The sequence below is a fragment of the Leptinotarsa decemlineata genome, unplaced genomic scaffold (assembly GCF_025532065.1).
Source record: "Leptinotarsa decemlineata unplaced genomic scaffold, Ldec_3_MD MMD2_tig00000199_RagTag_RagTag, whole genome shotgun sequence".
In the NCBI taxonomy this organism is placed as follows: Eukaryota; Metazoa; Arthropoda; class Insecta; order Coleoptera; family Chrysomelidae; genus Leptinotarsa; species Leptinotarsa decemlineata.
The window spans coordinates 6,286,392-6,306,263 of record NW_027412544.1 but is presented as its reverse complement, the minus strand read 5'-3'; the positions used below and the strand labels follow the sequence as shown (position 1 = coordinate 6,306,263).

The 19,872-nt window shown below is 34.6% G+C and overlaps 1 protein-coding gene across 1 annotated transcript in view; it reads right to left on the bottom strand.

Annotated features, from left to right (window-relative positions):
- dsf (nuclear receptor dissatisfaction) overlaps positions 1–19,872 on the bottom strand; it is a 72,152-nt gene that overhangs the window by 5,672 nt on the left and 46,608 nt on the right. Inside the window, exons 5-8 of the mRNA XM_074173147.1 lie at positions 10,525–10,853; positions 9,448–9,597; positions 2,934–3,173; positions 1,021–1,102 (exon numbers count right to left, since the gene is read on the bottom strand). Of these exons, the coding sequence (XP_074029248.1) occupies positions 1,021–1,102; positions 2,934–3,173; positions 9,448–9,597; positions 10,525–10,853 (801 nt within the window). The remainder of the gene's footprint in view (positions 1–1,020; positions 1,103–2,933; positions 3,174–9,447; positions 9,598–10,524; positions 10,854–19,872) is intronic.

Sequence of the window (19,872 nt, the reverse complement as noted above, 5' to 3'; positions counted from 1 at the left end):
TTCTGAGGGTTGTCGTTCGTAGAAGTGCGATATCTGGTTAACGAAAAAACATATTTTAAACATATTTTTTAAACAGCATTATAAATTTTAAATTTTTGGTGAAAGAATCTTAATAATAGTCGGCGAAGGCCTCCAGCTCCTCAAAAATGGCGAAAGTTTGAGTTCAAGAGAAATTGGACGTTATTAGTTAATGAAATAGTGAATGTAACAATTGAATTTTATTGACCCATTTGGAAAAGACTACGAAAACAATGGTTTTGAAAAAAATAATCTCTGAAATTTGCCTGAAGGCTTAGTTAGAGATCAAACTTTTACACCTTATTTTTACTATTGCTCAAAAAAAGTTTGGTTGTAATCATAAGCAAAACTTCCAATTTTTGATAATTGTTGAAAAAAGTTTTCACAATATGACCACTTGTTAGGACTTTTGTCCTAACATTACTTACTTTTCATTTCATCAGAAAGAAACTTTTATATGGGAAAAAATTTTCCTTGAAAAATTTTTTGTTAAATATTCAACAGATTTGATATTCAATTATTTTCTTATAGGTAAACTTTATAATAGGTGATTAATTAGGAGATGAAGTCATGGAGTGAATTGTTCTTAATATAATGCTACAACTTCAATAGGTAGACATAGCAGACTGTCTTTCTATATTTTGAAACACCTAACGTTTAAGACACCTATATATTTCATTGGATACTGGTTTTTCCAATATGTTCACGATATCTATAATGTTTTATATTGTGAATTTTTAATATATTTATGCTATTACATAGTATGTAACTGTGGACGTTCAAAATGTTACCACTAATTATTTTCATTCTTGAGTGAATCTTAAACATTATTGTCTATCTTTTCAGCCTGTAGCGACATACTGAAAACAAATGTTACTTTTTGTCACCTCCTGATATATTCTGATATATTCACTTAATTGCCGGTCTATTATATTTATTTGAATTTTACTTTTACCAAGTTATTCTTAAATTGAAGTCAGTGAATTATTAATTTTTTCTTACCTGGTGTGAACAGTATAATCGCTTTCATACAACCACATTCACTACCATCTGGAGATATTTGACGAAAACGGCACATAATTTCCTGTAATAAATAAATATTTCCAATGTCACAACTTTACAAATTATGTGAAAAGTAAATTCATGAAATTAACTTCTGATTTATGTGTTAATCAAAAACGAAAACTCGCGCGTGGTTATAATAAATGAATAAATCATGTAGAAATATATAGTTAATTGAACAATTTCTGAGAAAGAAATGATTCAAAATATATTTATTGTTATGTCTATGTTGGTTTGCCTACTGCTTTTACGAAATATGTTCGAAACTCAACAGTAATAGGCCAAAGTACTTGGACTACTCTATAGATAAAATCTTTAAAAACGAAAGTTCTGAGAATTATATGGAGAGAGTTGCATACATTGCAATGAGAAGTATGTTGGCGAAACAGAGTAGACTATAAACACCCGTTGTAAGAGCACATAGTACAATCATAAGAAAAATTAATGGAAACCTATGGAAGATAAAACCTGTGATTCACTGAAGAGATTGTATTGTAGTGTGATGCTGGATAAATGATTGTACAATGCTCTCCACCAAGCTGAATATTTCTCCATTATTTGAATTCCTATATACAGTGTTATCCTCAAAGTAAGCACCATATGGGAAACTTATTTAATAAGGGTTTTTCGACAAAATGTTGTTTCTGATAAAAGTTTGTGCATTCTCTAAAACTGAACATCCACCAACAAAATACAGTGAAACACACGTAATATACGAGGAGCCTTCAAATATTTGATTTTGATCTTATTTTGAAAAATATCGGAAAATGTTATTTGAAAAAGTTGTTCAGTATCAAAAAATACATCTAGATTTGAAATCATCGCCATTTAAGTGAAGTTTCATTTTTTACCCATTTTTTAAAAATTGGGATTACGAAAAAAATTTGCTAAAAAGATAAATAGACAGCATCCTGTATAAGACGGTTCATTTTAAAAGCCTGTAATATTACGAATTACACAACTATTGTTGTTTAATTCAGTGTTAATCACGGTCAATTTTTTTGAAGAGTAAAATAATTTTCAAAGATTTTGGTGGTTATTTTTATTCTTTGTTAACACCGAAAATTATACAGTATTGTAACTAGAACTTAATATTCAATAATATCCAATCACAAAACATCATAATAAAATAGATATTTTGAAACAAACTCATTGATTTTTTGGAGATTTTCTTGTCCAAAATAATTCTCCAAAATAATCTCCAGAAAATCAATGGGTTTGTTCCAAAATACCTATTTTATTTTGGTGTTTTGTGATTTGATATTATCTAATATTAAGTTCTTGTTATAATTTTGAGTAATTTTCGGTGTTAACAAAAAATAACTGCATCAAAAACTTTGAAAATTATTTTTTTCATAAGTGTTTCTTAAATAAAAATTGACCGTAGTTAACACCATAGTTGCGCAATTTGTAATATTGCATGCTTCTGAAATGAACCGTCGTATTCAGGATGTTGTCTATTTATCGTTTTAGTAAATTTTTTTTTCGTAGTCCACATTTAAAAAAAATTGGTAGAAAAATAAAACTTCACTTGGATGGCCCTGACTTCAAATCTAGATGTACTTTCCAGATGCGGAACAACTTTTCTAAATGACATTCTCCCAGATTTTTCAAAATAAGAGTACTTTACTCTTGTCTCAAAATCAAATATTTGAAGGTTCCTCGTATATTACGTATGTTTTACTGTATTTCGATGGTGTATGTTTAATTTTAGGGGATGCACAAACTTTTATAAAGAATAACTATTTGTTGAAAAACCCTTAATAAAGAAGTTTCTCATATGGTGCATACTTTGGGGATGACACTGTATACACACATCACAATCCCTAGTTAGGAAAATGGTAAACATTTACCTGTATAGTTTTTATCTCAGTCGCTGTATGTAGGTCAGCAGGAAGTCTCTCCCGGGCTTGTGAACATCCTAACAGCGCGGACAAATCCCAAGGCACGGACCACTGAGCGAGGTGGAGCAGAAAAAGTTCCTTCCAGGATTCTTGCAGGAGCAACAGCTGGTCGTGTTTGCTGAGAGTTTGGAACGGCGCCAGACATCTGACCCATCGAACAGCCATAAACAAAAGTCTTGCAGTCGTTTCCTGTAAAAGAAGTGAAGTAAATAAAGATATTGAACGGTGTAAACTATCTTGAAGAATGGGTTCTACTTTAGTTTTTGAAATGGCACTACCAAAAAAATTACACACAATTATTAGGGTCTTCCTGTCACTATTAATATTGTTATAAAAACCACTTTCGAAATTTTGATCAAAAATTCCCACTGAAATAAATAATAACCTTGTCAACTACAAAAAACATTCGGATATACAAAAAAGTCAGTTATACACAGTGAATCGAAAATCAATTTATCTATTTCAATAGAGCTGACACAGATTGAAATAGCGTTCATGACTTATAACCTTTTCCTCATCGTCACCCACCGTAACATGTAACTTTTCGTGAAGTGTATAAAAATCACATTCTGGATCAGCATTAGCTGTAAGTGAAGAGCGTGAAATGAATGTTCTGGCATGTGCCGAGATAAATCCACATATTTCCGTTCCAAGTGTTAGCAGAAGAACTTGGGGTTAGTGAGAGAAAATAAAAAAAACAGGTACCCTTGCAAAGTTCATTTGGTGCACGGTTTGCAGCTCAAAGATTTTGAAAATGAAAGTATTTATCGCGTTGCTTCAAGTTATGGTACATGCTAACCCAGATGTATTAAATTATGCCGGAGTAATAGAAGCAGGTTTTAAAATAACGGCGTAGTCAACACAGATAACGCACATTGGACAGAAAAAACTATCCACTGGTCAAATCTGTTTGGATAACAGAAACTCCAAACAAAATGAAGTGTGAACGTGTAATGTGGACTTTAACAATGGGTACCTTATTGAGCAATATTTTTATACTGATACAGGGCCACGAAATTTAGATTTTCCGCTGAAAAGTTGACTCGAAATATTAGAACAAATCCCACTATACCTGGACGAACAATGATAATATTGCAACAATATGATACTCCTCCCCATAATTATCTGATATCTTAATAATACATATACTCGGAGATGGATAGTAAAGAGGGCTACCCAATAGACAGCATCGCCTGCCCAGTAACAAAGTAGCAAAAAGTGATGAGCAGATGTACAATTAGTATGTCTGTAGCTACTGAAATACTTACAATCAAGTTACTAGATAGAAAAATTCAAATTCAGATATACAGTAAGATATTAACTGAGAAAGAAATAACCTAGAGACTAAGCTGGAGAAAAGTTGGGGGAAAACAATCAATTGTTATATAATATGTGCTTCGATATTTTTTTGAAAGTTAAAATTTTGGTGGAAAAAATGTCCAGATCTAGATTGCCGCCAACATTGGAATTGTAGGAGCGAACTCATCTGTAAAGAGTTAAAAAGTAAATTTGTACTACTCCTACCTATACCTAGAAGTGTTCTATATCTTATTGTATATGGTGTACAGTTCAGAATAAAAAAAATTAAGCAGTACGGTGAATCAATAATATTGTTGAACAGTTTGTAGACCAAACAGATATCGAAGAATTTTCTTCTAAGCTGAAGGTGTTCTAATTTATGAAATCCTAAATTGGAATCATATGAAAAGTAGTGCCGTAGCCTGTGAAAGCTGTAATTCAGAGTGTTGATGAACTTTCTTTGAATATTTTCAATTCTTTTGGTGTCGTTGCTGTAGCAGGGGTTCCATATTACGGATGCGTATTCAAGGTTAGATTTTACAATTGCATTATAACCGAATTATTGTTCTTGAAATTCTTAGTAACCCTCAAAACGAAACCCAGATTCTGAAGACTTTGTCGATAGGAATATCAAATGCTAATTTAGTATTCAAAGTGACTCCAAGGTCTTTCACAGAACTGACCTTCCTTTCGTGTTCACATTTATTGCTAGATCAAAGGTTGGAGGTGAATTGCTTCTGGTAAAAATGATCTTAATACATTTGTCAGGATTCAGGTGTAATTTGTTGGCAATGCAGAACGTGGAGAAATTGTCAGGGGGCAACATCCAAAGCAATGCAATCTTGTAGACAAGAAACTGCTTTGTAAATTTTCAAGTCGTCTGCGTAAAGAGCAATTTCAACATTGTCAAACCACTTAGTCGTTCAAGAAAATATTGAACCTCAGGTGAGAACCCTGAGGAACTATAGACGTGAACGACCGTAACTAGGACTTACAGTTGTTGTTAGCCACAAATTGCTTATGGCCATTCAGGTAGGAGATTAACAGGGATAGGAGATTGCAATGTATACTGAATTTTCTAAGCTTCACGACAAGGGTCAGGTAATGAACCTTGCCGAAAACACCTACGCAGGTGCAGATTCTAGACCATGTTGGATGAATGGAAGTGACCTTTACCATTAAAGCCATGTTGATAAGACTTGATGAGATTGTTTATTCGAAAGAAGAAATTTGTGCAGATGATTGTTTCAAAAATTTTCCCCAAGTGGTTCAGTAACGATATGGGCCTGTAGTTGGCTGTGCTATTTTCGTCTCCGGATTTATGAATGGGGATGATTTGAGTAATTTTACATTCATGTGGGAAAACACCCGTTTTCAATGATTTATTGAAATTATATAAAGCGGTTCCACAAGGCTTACACTGCAGTTTTTCAGAATATAGGACGTATACCGAACGGACCAGGCCCTTTGTTAGTTTCTAGTCTATCAAGTGCCTCAAAGATTTCTTGTTTGTGTATGGAAAATATATTAAAGTTGTAGAATAATCGTTTATTGGGATTTGGGATCGAGATGAGTCAGGTTCATAAACCTATGAAAATATTCTGTAAATAGTTCACTAATTGATTCATTATCGGATCCGACTTTATCTTAAAAGTATAGAGAGGCTGGAAAAGACTTTGTAACTTTTTGGTTGCTAAGGAAAGCCCAGAAGTATTTAGGGCTTATGTAAGTTGATCAGGGTTGATAAATGTTTTCCATTTGACACAATGTTTTTTTTTTACTCTTATCAGATTTTTAGTTCGAGCCGAGAACCATACAGGGTGTCTGGATTTGATGATTGTTTTAGTTGACTGAGTTAATGAGTTGAGAGTTTCTTAAATTATGCTTACACTTGTCAATTGTTGATAATTAATAATAAAATAATTTTGGTTGACATTCTCAATGCTGTAGTATTGTTTCAAGTTGAGAAGACACATATGATTAACGAAATATTGGCTGAGGATGTAAGTGACATACTGGGGGTAATGAGAAGCCAGTTTGTGGTCGAACTTGCACATGATATTTAATAGGTTAAAATCAACAACAACGATAAAATTACAACTTTCGTGGTTGCTCATTATATCTTCTAAATTTATCTATATGTATTAGGGAACTCATGCGATGATATGAAGCTTGATAGTTTCAGGTTTGAACATATTTTGTAGAGTTCGTAAATTTTTTGAGATATACGGTTGAAAATAACTCTTTGGACCATTTCAATTGTTGACAATATCATCTCTCTGTATTTTCAATGACAGGGAGACTCTAGTGAAGTATACAATTGTTAGGGGTGCTATTTTCAAATAAAGTTAGGGACAGTTTCTCAAAAACTGCAATGTTCACAATGGTTTCAAAGATGATTTCAGTAGGTCATTCTGATATTATTCAAGATCGCCTTTATTTGGTTTTTCTAGTTTCACAAAGAACGGAGATATCACTTGTTTTCCAACAATTCCAATTATACCTACTGAAAGTCGATGACAACTTCCTTAATGCAACACCCCGTATATTTACCCTTTTTTGAACACCTGGCATAATCCTAATCTGAGTTTATGTAATGCACCCTTATACCAAAAATGAGCCGTTTTCGAGATATTCATTTGTCTACTACTCAAAAAAATAGGTATTCGGCCCTCGACTGATTTCCCCACGAAATTCAAGAGTTTGATAGAATACACAAATGATCTATTATTGATTCATCAAAATACTTCATTCCATCGCCTTATAAGAGTAACATTTCTAAAATGTTATACAAGGTGTTCGGAGTCGATGACTCATTCTGAAGATATTACAATGGACCAAAACTCAGTTATTTCAAATGCAACATTCTGTATTTTAGGATAGAATTGAAGTTCTGAGATGATTTGACTCTTTTTTATAGAATATTTCCTATGCTGTCTAGAGGTGATCTGTAGATAGTGATAACTATGATTTTACTGTTGTTTATTTAATGTATTCAAATTGAGTTCAGTTTGTCAGTGTTCAGATAAACAAAAAACATTGAATTCAGTCTCTAGTAAAAGTATCTCTTGTTGTTTGTTAGCCATAGGCTGAATGTTTAGGTGGAACATTATGATTTAGCCAAAGTTATTATTTTTTCTAAGGATTCTGTTCTGGGATGATACTCCTACAAAAATCACCAACAAAACCCGATTACTGATTATATGATATAAATATATATTAAGTCTTGTTTTAAATACATGTTCAAAATACAAGCCCTCAAAAATTATAGTCGTAGTAGGCGGATCCAAGTAAAGAGGGTCGACTTCATTTCAGCCAGTACAATTTCAGCTGAAAAGTCACTACGAATGCCAACAAGTCAATATTAACTTTACCACACCTTCTTTCAGTCAAGTTCCTTGCGCATTACAAAAGGACGGAGGGTGTTAATAGAGGGTTGATGTGTGGTAGAATAAGCTGAAATGCCGGGGATTTCATCTGAAAATGTGGAATATATGTCCATATTTTTCGTAATATATATGTTAGCATGTATGCAATGATTATTTTATTCTAGAATGCACATCAATATGTTTCTGCAATTAGAAAAACTTTACTTTGTCCAGAGAAAATGTTCTTGGTTTCAGTTTATCTAGGTACCTAAGCCAAATTAAGTCAGCTATTCTTGCCAAAATCAGAAAACTTGATTGTCAAGATTTCGAATGGAACAACAACCAATTCTTTGAACTACTGAATGCACGAAACATTAAAAACCATCTAGGTGAGACCGGGGCAAAATTAAGTTCGGAGCAGGACATGCTTGAATAGAAATCGTGATCGGACCGGCGACGGCACCATATGCACTCACTGTGCGTTCGATTTGAGTGAACGCGTTTTTGGATCGTTGGAAAAAAATTGACTTCACGAGTGTTTTTATGCGGTTTTTGGTTCAAAAACTGATTTGCAGACATGTTAGTACCTGAGTTGATATAATGTTTCAATCCTAAGCTTATTATAGTAGTATGAAACTTTGAATTCAGACTAGATTTTTTCGCTGGTAACGGTTGAGGTTATAATTGCTCCAACTTATTTGAATACATGTGGATCGGGCACCATGATCGGAACATAATGGGATAATATCCCGTTTTGCCCTCCTTGTGGTTGAAATAATATTTTTTGTCTGATAATATTTTTAGATCTGTCTTCTACTTTTAGAATATTTTTGTTTATTCTGTTCTTTGGTAACTTCTATTTGAGGTAACATATGTCCGTTAGTTTTTTGTTTCAAATTATTAAAATTACTTGAATAATTAGGATCGCAGAGAGAGGATTTAAATATTTATGAAAGTATAAAAATGTTATTTTTTCCATGTTTTTTACCACTTTTATTTGTAACTAACGTTACTGCAGTTTCGTCCTATATGGACATTTTCAAACTTAAATGATAAACAATAAAATTTATTTTATTATATTATTATATTTTATTATAATAAAAGTGGTAAAAAACATAGAAATTTTCATTTCTTTTTTCATCATGATCTCCTACCACATAGTAACGGCTACATCCATCAATTTATTGTTATTTTTTCCACTGGTAAAATGGTTCGCAGCTATAAACGAAAAACGGATCGTAGCAAATGGGATTTAGAAGACAGGCATGGGGAGAGCAGTAAAATGCTTATCCTACTAACAAGATGCGGTTTCTTCGAGCCTCAGCTCGACTGTGGGGAAAAGCATTTGGGACGATTCAAAACTGTTTTCACAACAGAACAAAAAGATGAGCTGGCGCAATATGTGAAATCTAAGAAAGCACGGATTTTTTGTTTAACAGGAAATGAACTTTGTGTAATTTCTTATCGATAGTCTCAGTGAAATCACTTAGATAACCTAGTTGTTAAATTTATTGAACAAGAATAACAATCAACGACACCCTTCTATCAATTATATTCGGAATTGATACTTTATACGTTGAAATCGACAAATTTTTATTAATGAGGATGGAAACAAATCACTCCAGAGTAAGCTGCTTGCTTCCAACCATGAGAACTGCATTAGCTAAGTAGATGATGATGATTTGTTCTGTGCTTGTTCGAAATTGAAGGCTACAATTCGAAATTGAGACATTTGGAAAAAGTTCTGTATCACGGATGCAGATGATGTTTCAATATTACTTGAAAAATTTTCTTACCTGTAGCATTTCCCAGGTTGGAGTTAATGGAAGTGGTGCTAAGGGCGGACTTCCTGCTAGTGGAAGTCCTGTAGGACTAGATAATATTCCTTGATTAGTGTCACTCGATGCATGTTCGATTTGTGACAGTTTTGTTCCCCATACTAGCTCCTGAAAAATATATTGTAATAAATTAGTCTGGATATTTGATTGAAAAATCCAACTCTAACATCAAACTCTCACTGAACCTATTATAACGCTTAAATTGAATTGAGAGTACGTAGTTATAGAAAACCTGATAAAATAAAAAATAACAATAATAATAATTGATAATGAAATGTTGTTTTAATCTTTTCTGAGGTTCAAGAGAGTATAAGTCCTGAATCCACTCGCTAGGTTGTTGGAAAAATATTGAATCTAAATGACAGTTCGATGTTTTGGAATGACTAAAACTGTTCATATTAGAGAACGTTTTCGAAAAAGATTTTCGAATAGTCAGGATGGGTAAATATTATTTTTTCGACAGCACTAAGGGTTTGTAGTCCATCCAGAGTTCTTTTTAGCTTCAAATATTAATTTTGTATGCGCTACAAACGAATTGCATCAACTCTGTTAGAGCACTATGACAATCAAATGAAAAATATAATTGCAAGTCATTATTCTATATGGATGAGTCCGATATGTAATATATGTACAAAATAGAGCTTTACTTGACACCTCTACTGCCTCTTTAACATTTCTCAGTTAAATAAGTAATCTAATACTAAAGATCATCAGATAACCCAAAAGCGACAATATTTGTTGTTGTTAAGTTGTCAAGTGCTTTTTGTAGTCTAGCAAAAAGACAAAAGACAGCTCAGTTTACCTTCATCGGTTGCCCTAAAAATAGCACCTGCAATTGATAGGAGAGCAGTGTATGTTATTCTACCAACACTGTGTAGATGTAGTGACAGTCTTTAAAAAAAAATCGATACTTATTTCTTCGAAGTTTTTAGCAACCTTCACTAAGGTGGCAAAATGCTAATCGGTGAATGTGGTGGAAGTGCACGATATGACTAATATTTTTTCTGTTACCTGATCATCTACAAGCAAACTCACCTGACATTTCTCTGCTGACATGAGAATATGCAGAAGTCCAGGTGGAGGTGGCAATGTGGGGTGGTGAAACATTGGTAGGTGTAGGGCATCCATATGACTTGAAGGACTTGAAACGGGCGGGGGAGGTAAAGACAAAGCTTTGAGAGGATGGTGGGTGGGAGTGAACAAACCTGGGTTGAAGTGGAAAGAAACGGACCCGCTTGATAATTTGCTCTCCCCCGCTGGAGGTATGTGTTGGAGGTTATGCGAAAGCGACGGGGAATGGTGGATCTGAGGGGAGGGGTTTTGTTGGAGTTTTGGTTTTCTGGGACCTCTTTCATGCTGAACGGCTGAAAATAATATCATCCAATGAGAATTATTCTGAAAAACTGATGCCAGAAATTAAAAAAAATCCTTCAAAAGACATGCCTTCACAGAATAATTTTTAGAAAACGGATGCAGATTGCTTCATTTTGATTGGTTTACAAGTTATATTTTTGACAACTGCCATTTTTCAGGAGGTATTAGACGGGTTTTTTGTTGAACTAGAAAGTGAACTCCTCTTGAATTTTATTTTGATGCATATTATGTCGGAGGTAATGAATTGAGTTCTATAGTGTTTTCAAAGATAGACAAAATGAGAATGTAATACTCAATAATAAAACCAGCAGTTGATTATTAATTGTTAATACCTACGCCTATTTTTGTAGGTAAATATAATGCGCCGTTGTTTACAATGGTCTAACAACAACGGTCTAACAATAATTCACTCTAATCCCTGTCGAGTACCTACTGATTTCAACATTTAGTATCAAACTGATAATTCGAAATGTCTGTCAGAACACAACACTATTGTTCTTTGGAGTTATGCCATGAAAAAGTTGTATCGCGGTTCAAAAATCAAATCAAATCACTTTATTTCTTCAAGACAACATACAGTTGTATCATGGTTACGACCGCATGGTAGTACGGTCGGGATTTAAATGAAGAAGGAAAATAACAGAACATTAAAGATTATATAACACTACAAAAAACATGTTTACATAATAAATATGCATATACATAGAACACAGAATATTAACTTACATAAAAAAACAGATTTACATCAAATAAAAGTTCAAATTAAAAGTATTCATTTAAAGAGTATAGACCTTTCCCAACCAGGTATCCTTTGAGGTTTATTTTGAAAGTACGTTCATGTTTTAGGCTTTTGATAGAGGAAGAGGTAAGCTGTTGAAAATCTTTGCGCCGATTCGAGCTGGAGCTTTATAGGAAATATTGCGTTTAGAGAGTGGTAATCGTAAATTCGTAAATCATCCTTACGACGTGTGTTGTATTCGTGGAAATCTTCATTTATGAAAAACAAATCCCTATTTTTGAACACATAAATACAGATTTTGAATATGTAGAGGCCTGTACAGATCAGAATTTGGAATCTTTTGAAGATTTCTCGACAAGAATAGTCTTTTTTCACACCAGCAATACACCTAATGACATTTTTCTGTGATACGAGGACGTTATTCGACAGTGTAGAGTCTCCCCATAGGCAAATACCATACCTCGGTCGACTTTCCACTTGTGCGTAGTATAAGTGAAAATCTTTAAGGCGCTCAAAGTGCGGTGCCTGTGCGTGAGTAGCAATTCACGTTGGATTTGAATCGCTGGAGATCAAGTTCATGTGGAAAAACGTTCTCAGGAAGTTCATTTCACATAAACGCAGTTCTCCAAATGAGAAAGTTCTCAAACAGTGAAGTTCGAGATGTACTGAGTTGAACCTGAAAACGATGAGCAGCCACATTCCGTCGCTTATTTCTGATATGTACTGCTCTTGGTGTACCAAGTCACTTGAACACTTCCGGTAAGTATCTATAGAAGAGAGACAAATCCCCAACCTTTCTTCGATATTCCAGGTTGCAAGTGCTGTTCGCGCCTCCATTCAGGTGGACGGCTCCTTTCTGGCTTCAGCTGCTCCAGGGTATGCTTAGGGGCGAAGCTCCATACATGAGAATAATACTCCAAAGAAGGTCTGAGCTTTATGAAGCATCAAAAGTGCTGAGGTGTGTATAGATTTCTGGTTCGGAAAGTGTTCCAAGCTTTTGAGAAGTAGCCTTGGCAATTCCAGCGACATGATCGTGCCAAGACATATTGTGTCCATTTTAACCCACAACAAACTTCGATGCAGGAAGCGAAATTGTCTGACCTGACATTATTACCTATATCCGGTTCGGAGGCATTTATCTTTTTGTAGAAAACCGATGCCTGGGTTTTCGTAGCATTGAATTGAACCTGGTTATTTTCACCCCAATTCGAAATTACCTCTAGATCTTCATTAGGATATGCAACCTCCTGCTGCCGGTGGAGATGTGCATCTGCAGTCGATGTTGCATCAAGATTGAAAAAGTCCTTATTGAAAAAACTGAATCTTGTCAAATCTTGCAACTGAATTGTAAAGCAGTTTTCGTCAACTGATTGAGCGAAATTTTTGCATACATGTTTTGTTATAACAATGCAAGGTTAGCTGAGTGATCCAGCACTGGGAACTGCTTGAGACAGCCGACTAATTTTTTCCAAAACCAGCACTTTTCACAATCATCAGAAGTGCTTGTTTTGAATTTATTCTACGCCGAAAATGCTAGTTTTACCTTTCATAATTTTTTAAATGCATTCCTATGAAAGGATTGAGAGAAAAAATACTGAAAATAACATGGCTTCACTCCTAATCCAATATAGTGGCCCGCCAAAGACGGCGGACTAGTTTTTTATGCACCTTAATAATATGGGTATCAAATGGAAGGATTTGCTGAAATGAATACAAAAAAATGGTATGACGTCAATATAAATCAGAAATGGCAGACCACCTAAGATGACGGACTAGTTTATACGCACCCCCATGATATGGGTATCAAAAGGGTTTGCTGAAAATAATACGAACAGTGTTCTGAACTTTTGGGGAGCAGCCTTTGCCATTCCAGCGACATGATTGTGCCAAGACATATTGGTGTCTGTTTTAACACCCACAAATTTATGTATGTGTAGCTGGCGTGCCATCTGTTAGTCGTATAACTTTTTGTTGTTCACTTTGGCGAATATTATACTACTTGAATATATAAATTATTGTTAAGTGAAAATATATATTGGCAGACATACGAATAGGTTTTTTTTCAGGAACGCTCATCATTGTCCCCCAAAATCATGGAAGTAGAAATTAATAATCGTGCCTCAAATGTATATATAAACAGTAAACATGTGTTTTTTAAATCGACCGATTCAGAATACGTTCGTATTTCCTGAAACGCTGGTATAATCCCGATTTCCAGAAGGATAATGAAATTCACCACACCCATGGCTCCAAGCACATAACATCAAAGTGACCTGTGGTGCGACCTGCGCGGCGTGCTCTACGTTTGACCCCCGCTTCAGTAGTCTGACAGAATGACATGACACTATCGGATGATGGGATTACTTCGGCTTAACGTTGCCCTACACCGACATGTCGGGTTCACATGCTACATTCACGTATCAGTTCATTGCTTCCTCTGCCGACAATCGGCATCGTGTTTGCAGTTAATGCCGTTGCATGATACATGGGGATTGGGGATAGGCAGGGCCGGAGGCTCTGGGGCAACGAAGGAGAGAGATCCACTATTTTAACCGCATAAAATATAATATATATATATATATATATATATATATATATATATATATATATATATATATATATATATATATATATATATATATATAAAGCGATGGGTAGTCTTGACTGACTAGTTAAGGAGAAATACGGAATAATGTAATAATAATGTAATAATAATGTTGGGGATGCAGTCAAAAATTGCTGGGCTGTTGTTTAAAGAATACTCTTTGTTATATGGTCGAGCTTTCGAGAATGTTTATTCCCTTTATCAAGACATTAACTTGAGGTTATATTAATAAGTCGAAAATTTCACTGAGAAACACAAAAAAGTCCTTTTCATTATGTAGAAAAGTGTCACACATTAAAATGTTTATGGTTTAAAGAAAATATATATATATAAACTTTATTCAGAAATAACATTTAGAGGATTTGAAATTTTTAAATTTTATTTTAACGGCCATGCATGGCACTTACTAGTGGCGTGGTAGCAACTAGAAAGCTCTCGAAAGCTCGACCATATAACAAAGAGTATTCTTTAAACAACAGCCCAGCAATTTTTGACTGCATCCCCAACATTATTCCGTATTTCTATATATATATATATATATAAAGGTTAATGCAGTCAAGCTGCTGAGTGATGCAACTGATTTTCCTTTATTTTCAGTATTTCAATATTAAATTTTACAAAAAGGATTTGAAGCTTTATATCTTCTATTAATTTTCCACGAGCGCTTTGGTAGTACTGTCATCTTCTTGACATTCCTCAAACTGAACTTGTTATCCTGTCGTCTGCCTCTTTATACGGTCAGAGCGTCTTAACTCAGGTATTTCAGGTACTCTTCTTTGTGTTCTCTAGGAAGATCTAAGACAAAGAAGAGTACCTGATGCAGTACAAATACAGGCAAATTTACCTAAAGTACCTGAAATACCTGAGTTAAGACGCTCTGACCGTATAAAGAGGCAGACGACAGGATAACAAGTTCAGTTTGAGGAGTGCCAAGAAGATGACAGTACTACCAACTGTCGAAAGCGCTCGCGGAAAAGTTATATTTAATATTGAAATATATATATATATATATATATATATATATATATATATATATATATATATATATATATATATATATATATATATATATATATATATACATATATATCATTCTACTAACGTGAGAATAAAATATAAAATGGTTTAGAAACAGATAGAAAAACATGAAATAATGACAGTTGACCAAAATTTGGCTAACAATGTTGAGTGGGAAAATTCTGAATAATACTAGAATCACTGGATTTTTTATTTTCTTTGTCATATTTCAGTAGGTATGTGTAAATTTTACTGAGACTTTCAATACATTTCTTTCATTTATTGAATATTCTTCGTGATTGATATGTATCATTTCCAAAAATATTCTTTTAGTTGTATTGATTTCTCTATCTAAAATATGTTCTGTTAATGCACAAGAATTAACATTTCGTCTTCAGTCGCTTTTATGGGAAGTGATGCGATTACTTAGAGGTCTAGATTTTTGTCCTATATATGTTTTAGAACATACAAGAAATTTTGTATACTAAATTGGATTTTTGTTTATTTGAAATTGGAGCTTTTAGTCACTACTATATCTAAATTATACAGTAAACTAAAAGTAAATAAACAAAAATCCAATTTAGTATACAAAATCGTTTGTATATATGTAACAAATGTTCACCAAGAGGTGTGTCTGCTCAAATTGAAAAATTATAATTCTGAAATATAGTTAGAATCTAATGTTTAGGTTGTATCAAGTCTGTCGGTGATTGAAGTATTGATTTCAACTCCGTAGCCTGGATATCAACAAAACTAAAAATTCAATTGAATTTTTGATAGTCTGTTACATTCGAGCCTGTCTAGGATATAACCCAGAAGACGTTTTCATAAGAGGGGACAATATTCAACAAAATTAATAGCAGGATTTAACTTATGGGATTCAATAGATAAAACCATTACAAATAACGTGTAAAAATAACTTTCATTTCAAACACGGAAAACATTGTTGAAACATGAAAAGCATTTGAATTGAAAAAGAGGATATTTTAAGGAGTTTTCGTAAAAAACGCTTTCTGGCTTTCTATTTCTCCACCGATGAACAGAAAAAGTGGGAAAGTCCCAAAGAAAGAAAGAAAATAACTACAATGAAAACTCGCTACAAAAATATGTAGAGAAGTTTATTTAAGATACAAACTGAAAAAACCTTTCGAAACAACTACTTTCACATGAATATCGAATTATACGAAAGAAAAAATCTGTGACAATATGTCACATGAAACAGAATTGATATAAAATGTCACTTTCATAAAACACTATCAATCTCAATGATGTACTTCGAAGTTTCAGGACCAGCCACTTGTTTCATCATGTATAACATTACAATATAAAGCCCTTTATGTTGCCGGAAAAGACGAATTTGTAAGATGTGCGCAAATAACTAGCAAAATATATCGTTGAAATTGACGACTTCTAAGCATTCCAGGAGAGTTAATATTGGTGAATTTTCTTCGTCGCGACTGATATTTTACGGTCTTTGCGAATTTTCAATTTTCCACCAACATTTCCACCAACATAGCTAGCAAAAAAACACGAATAGTTTGTGTGTGCTCAATGAGGAAGATTTTTCTCAAAAATTCTTCACCTATTTGTTTATGAACATTAAAGTACGAAAATTTCACGAAAACTTGAACTATACGATGCCATAATTTCAATTGGGAATGTTAGCGAAAGCTGGCAATCGGCGTAGAATGAATCCAATATCCAAACACGTCATTGGCGGCTTCAGAAGATAAAGTAGACTATACCACAGAGAATGGTTACAGAATAGGTGAATAATACTTGACATTGTTGAGACCGGCACATGATAGGTACTTAAATATCTTCAAAAGTTTAGAAATGTAAAAATGTGGAATGATAAAGCTCTCATTCTCATTAAAACCTCCATTCTTAAGGACTCTTTCATACGGGGAACTTCACGTCTCTCGCTCCTATACGGCAGTGTGTATCACTCCTACCTACCACCCATTCACACCGGAAGCCTTTTTAGTTTCTGGCTCCTTCAGATCAGTCGTAGAATGGATCACACGCGAGCTGTTGCCATATAGCTTCTCTACCGTCGACATAAACCTTGACGACAGAAACGTCAACAATCAAGATTGGGATGGGTGAAGTTGCGAAATCTACGTTGAGCACCTTGCAGACTTCCACTCAACTTTTTACGACTTAATTTTGATCCTTATAAATGTCGAGACTTTTATTCCAAAGAGCGAGTGGATTCCAGACAGCACTAATTAACAGCTCCACATTATAATCTGCCATGATGAGTTGTGTGAAGCGTCAACTAGCGAGAGCCGTTTTCACTCCTCGTGTGAAAGCCCCCATTCATCCTTTTGCATTGTGAGGAGGAGACACGGGCTCCCCGGCTCGAGGTGCGGTAGAGCTTTCGTCTTTCGAAATGTGGTGGCTCCCGCTCTTCGTTTGAAAGCGCCATTAAACTCGTTTCATTTTGGTGCTAAAAGCCTTCCTATCTCTCGAGAGCGAGAGACATGAAACTCCCCGTGTCATGTTCATACTCTTAGGACTCTCTCACACGGGGAGCTTAACGTCTTTCGCTCCTATACGAGAGTGTTTATCACTACTACCTATCGCCCATTCACACCGGGAGCCTTTTTAGTTCCTGGCTCCTTGAGATCAGTCGTAGAATGGATCGCATGCGAGCTTATACCTTCTCTACCATCGACGCAAACCTTGACGACAGAAGCGCCAACAATCAAAGAATGGGATGGATAAAGTTGCGAAATCTACGTTGAGAGCCTTGCAGACTTCTAACTTTTTACGACTTCAATTCGGTGCCTATAAATGTCGAGACTTTTATCCCAAAGAGCCAGTCGATTCCAGACAGCACTAATTACCAGTTCCACATCTTAATCTTCCATGATGGATAGTGTGAAGCGTCAACTATCGAGAGCCGTTTTCACTTCTCGTGTGGAAGCTCCCATTCATCCTTTTGTATTGTGAGGAGGAGACGTGGCTCCCCGGCTGGAGGTGCAGGAGACGTGAGACCTTTCCTCTCCCGAGTCGTGGCGGCTCCCTCTCTTCTTCTGAAAGCTCTATTGGATTCGTTGCATTTTGGAGCTAAGAGCCTTCTTCCCTCTCGGGAACGAGAGATATGAAACTCCCCGTGTGAAAGGGCGCTAACAGTCATATGTTCGTATTCTTACGTAATAACAGGTAGAAAAAAGGTAAAGATCAAATATCAATTACGTAGCAAATAACATAAGGAACAACAACAAAATACCAGAATATAATTTAATGACCCTCATTATGAATGAGTATCTAGATGCATAAAAAACAATAACATAGCTTGTGATGCACTGTTTGGAACCTTTGGTATAGTAATGAATATTACTGGAGTTTCATTCCAACACCAAACCGTAACATAGCTGCAAGAAATAGTTTTATTCATCTCCTGATGAAGATAACTTGGTGCGTCGAGAGACAGTTTTCCTGAACTTGAGAGTCAACGACAAGAAAAATACTTTGGAGAAAGTGGAAGACTGAAACAGTCTTATAATTATTTATGCTCACTAGACTGAGGTCACTAACTTTTATATTTATGAGCTTAGATCTGATCAAAAAACACCTTCAGTTTAATACTCTGCTGAACATTTACTCTTATCTTGTGACTACATGTTATCTCAAAAGTTTTCACCAGCAACATTTTTTTTCTCGAAAGCCGTAATTACCTTGATCATCATCAAAGCCAATCACGATTCGGTCCGTCAATAACATTCCAAAAATAACATTTCAGAGGTTATTTTTTTAAAGAATCAATTATTATATGAATTGAATTTGAGTGAATTCTTTGGATCTGTTTTTCTGTACAGAAAACTTCTTTTTCGGCGAAACTGCTTTTTGCTGAGTAAAAAAATGGTGATCTTATAATGTCAGTACATCAAAAGTCCCTTCAGGAGATTTGGGTTGACACAACATATTTAACAGTTGATACGTTTTCACTTCATAAGAACTAGTAGAATTAACTTTTGTCACTCTCATCATTTTTCGATGTTTCGGTCTCGCTTTAATATTTTCCAATTGAGACTTCACAAGTCGCATCTGCTGTAACTGCCCGTTGCTTTCTAATCTGCCATTGTAGATTCCTTTAAATAGTCCTTGTCGTCGATCATTCGTGATGAGTTGTGGGAATTACAAATAAAACTTTTTCTTCATAACACATAATTGAAAATGCCGAAGTTTAAAATCCGTCAAAAAACGTACCTCTAGCGATATATAGTGGTTAAATGGATCACAACTCCTCTTGGTTCCAATTGTTCACACAGAGGGCCTTTCATTTGTCAAAATTTAGGTATCCGACGCTCTCTTAGGATTGTTATCTGATCTGAGGTAATTTTTCTATTATTACTGGTAATTCATTAGAAATTTAGTGGATCATTGTTCTTGACTCTTTTTATATCAACACTGACAATATCATATTATTGAGTTTCAATGTACCTAACCCCCTAAATATTTCGTTAATACACAATTATTTCTGTTGCTATTACCGTGACAAGAATGAGTGATATCTGCATATTATATGACTAAGTATGTTCAAGAATATTGATCAAGTTTGTAGGGATCAAAATATATTTTTAATTTTGAGTTATCCAAGAATAATTAAGATGATCAACACAAACAATGTTAACCTCTC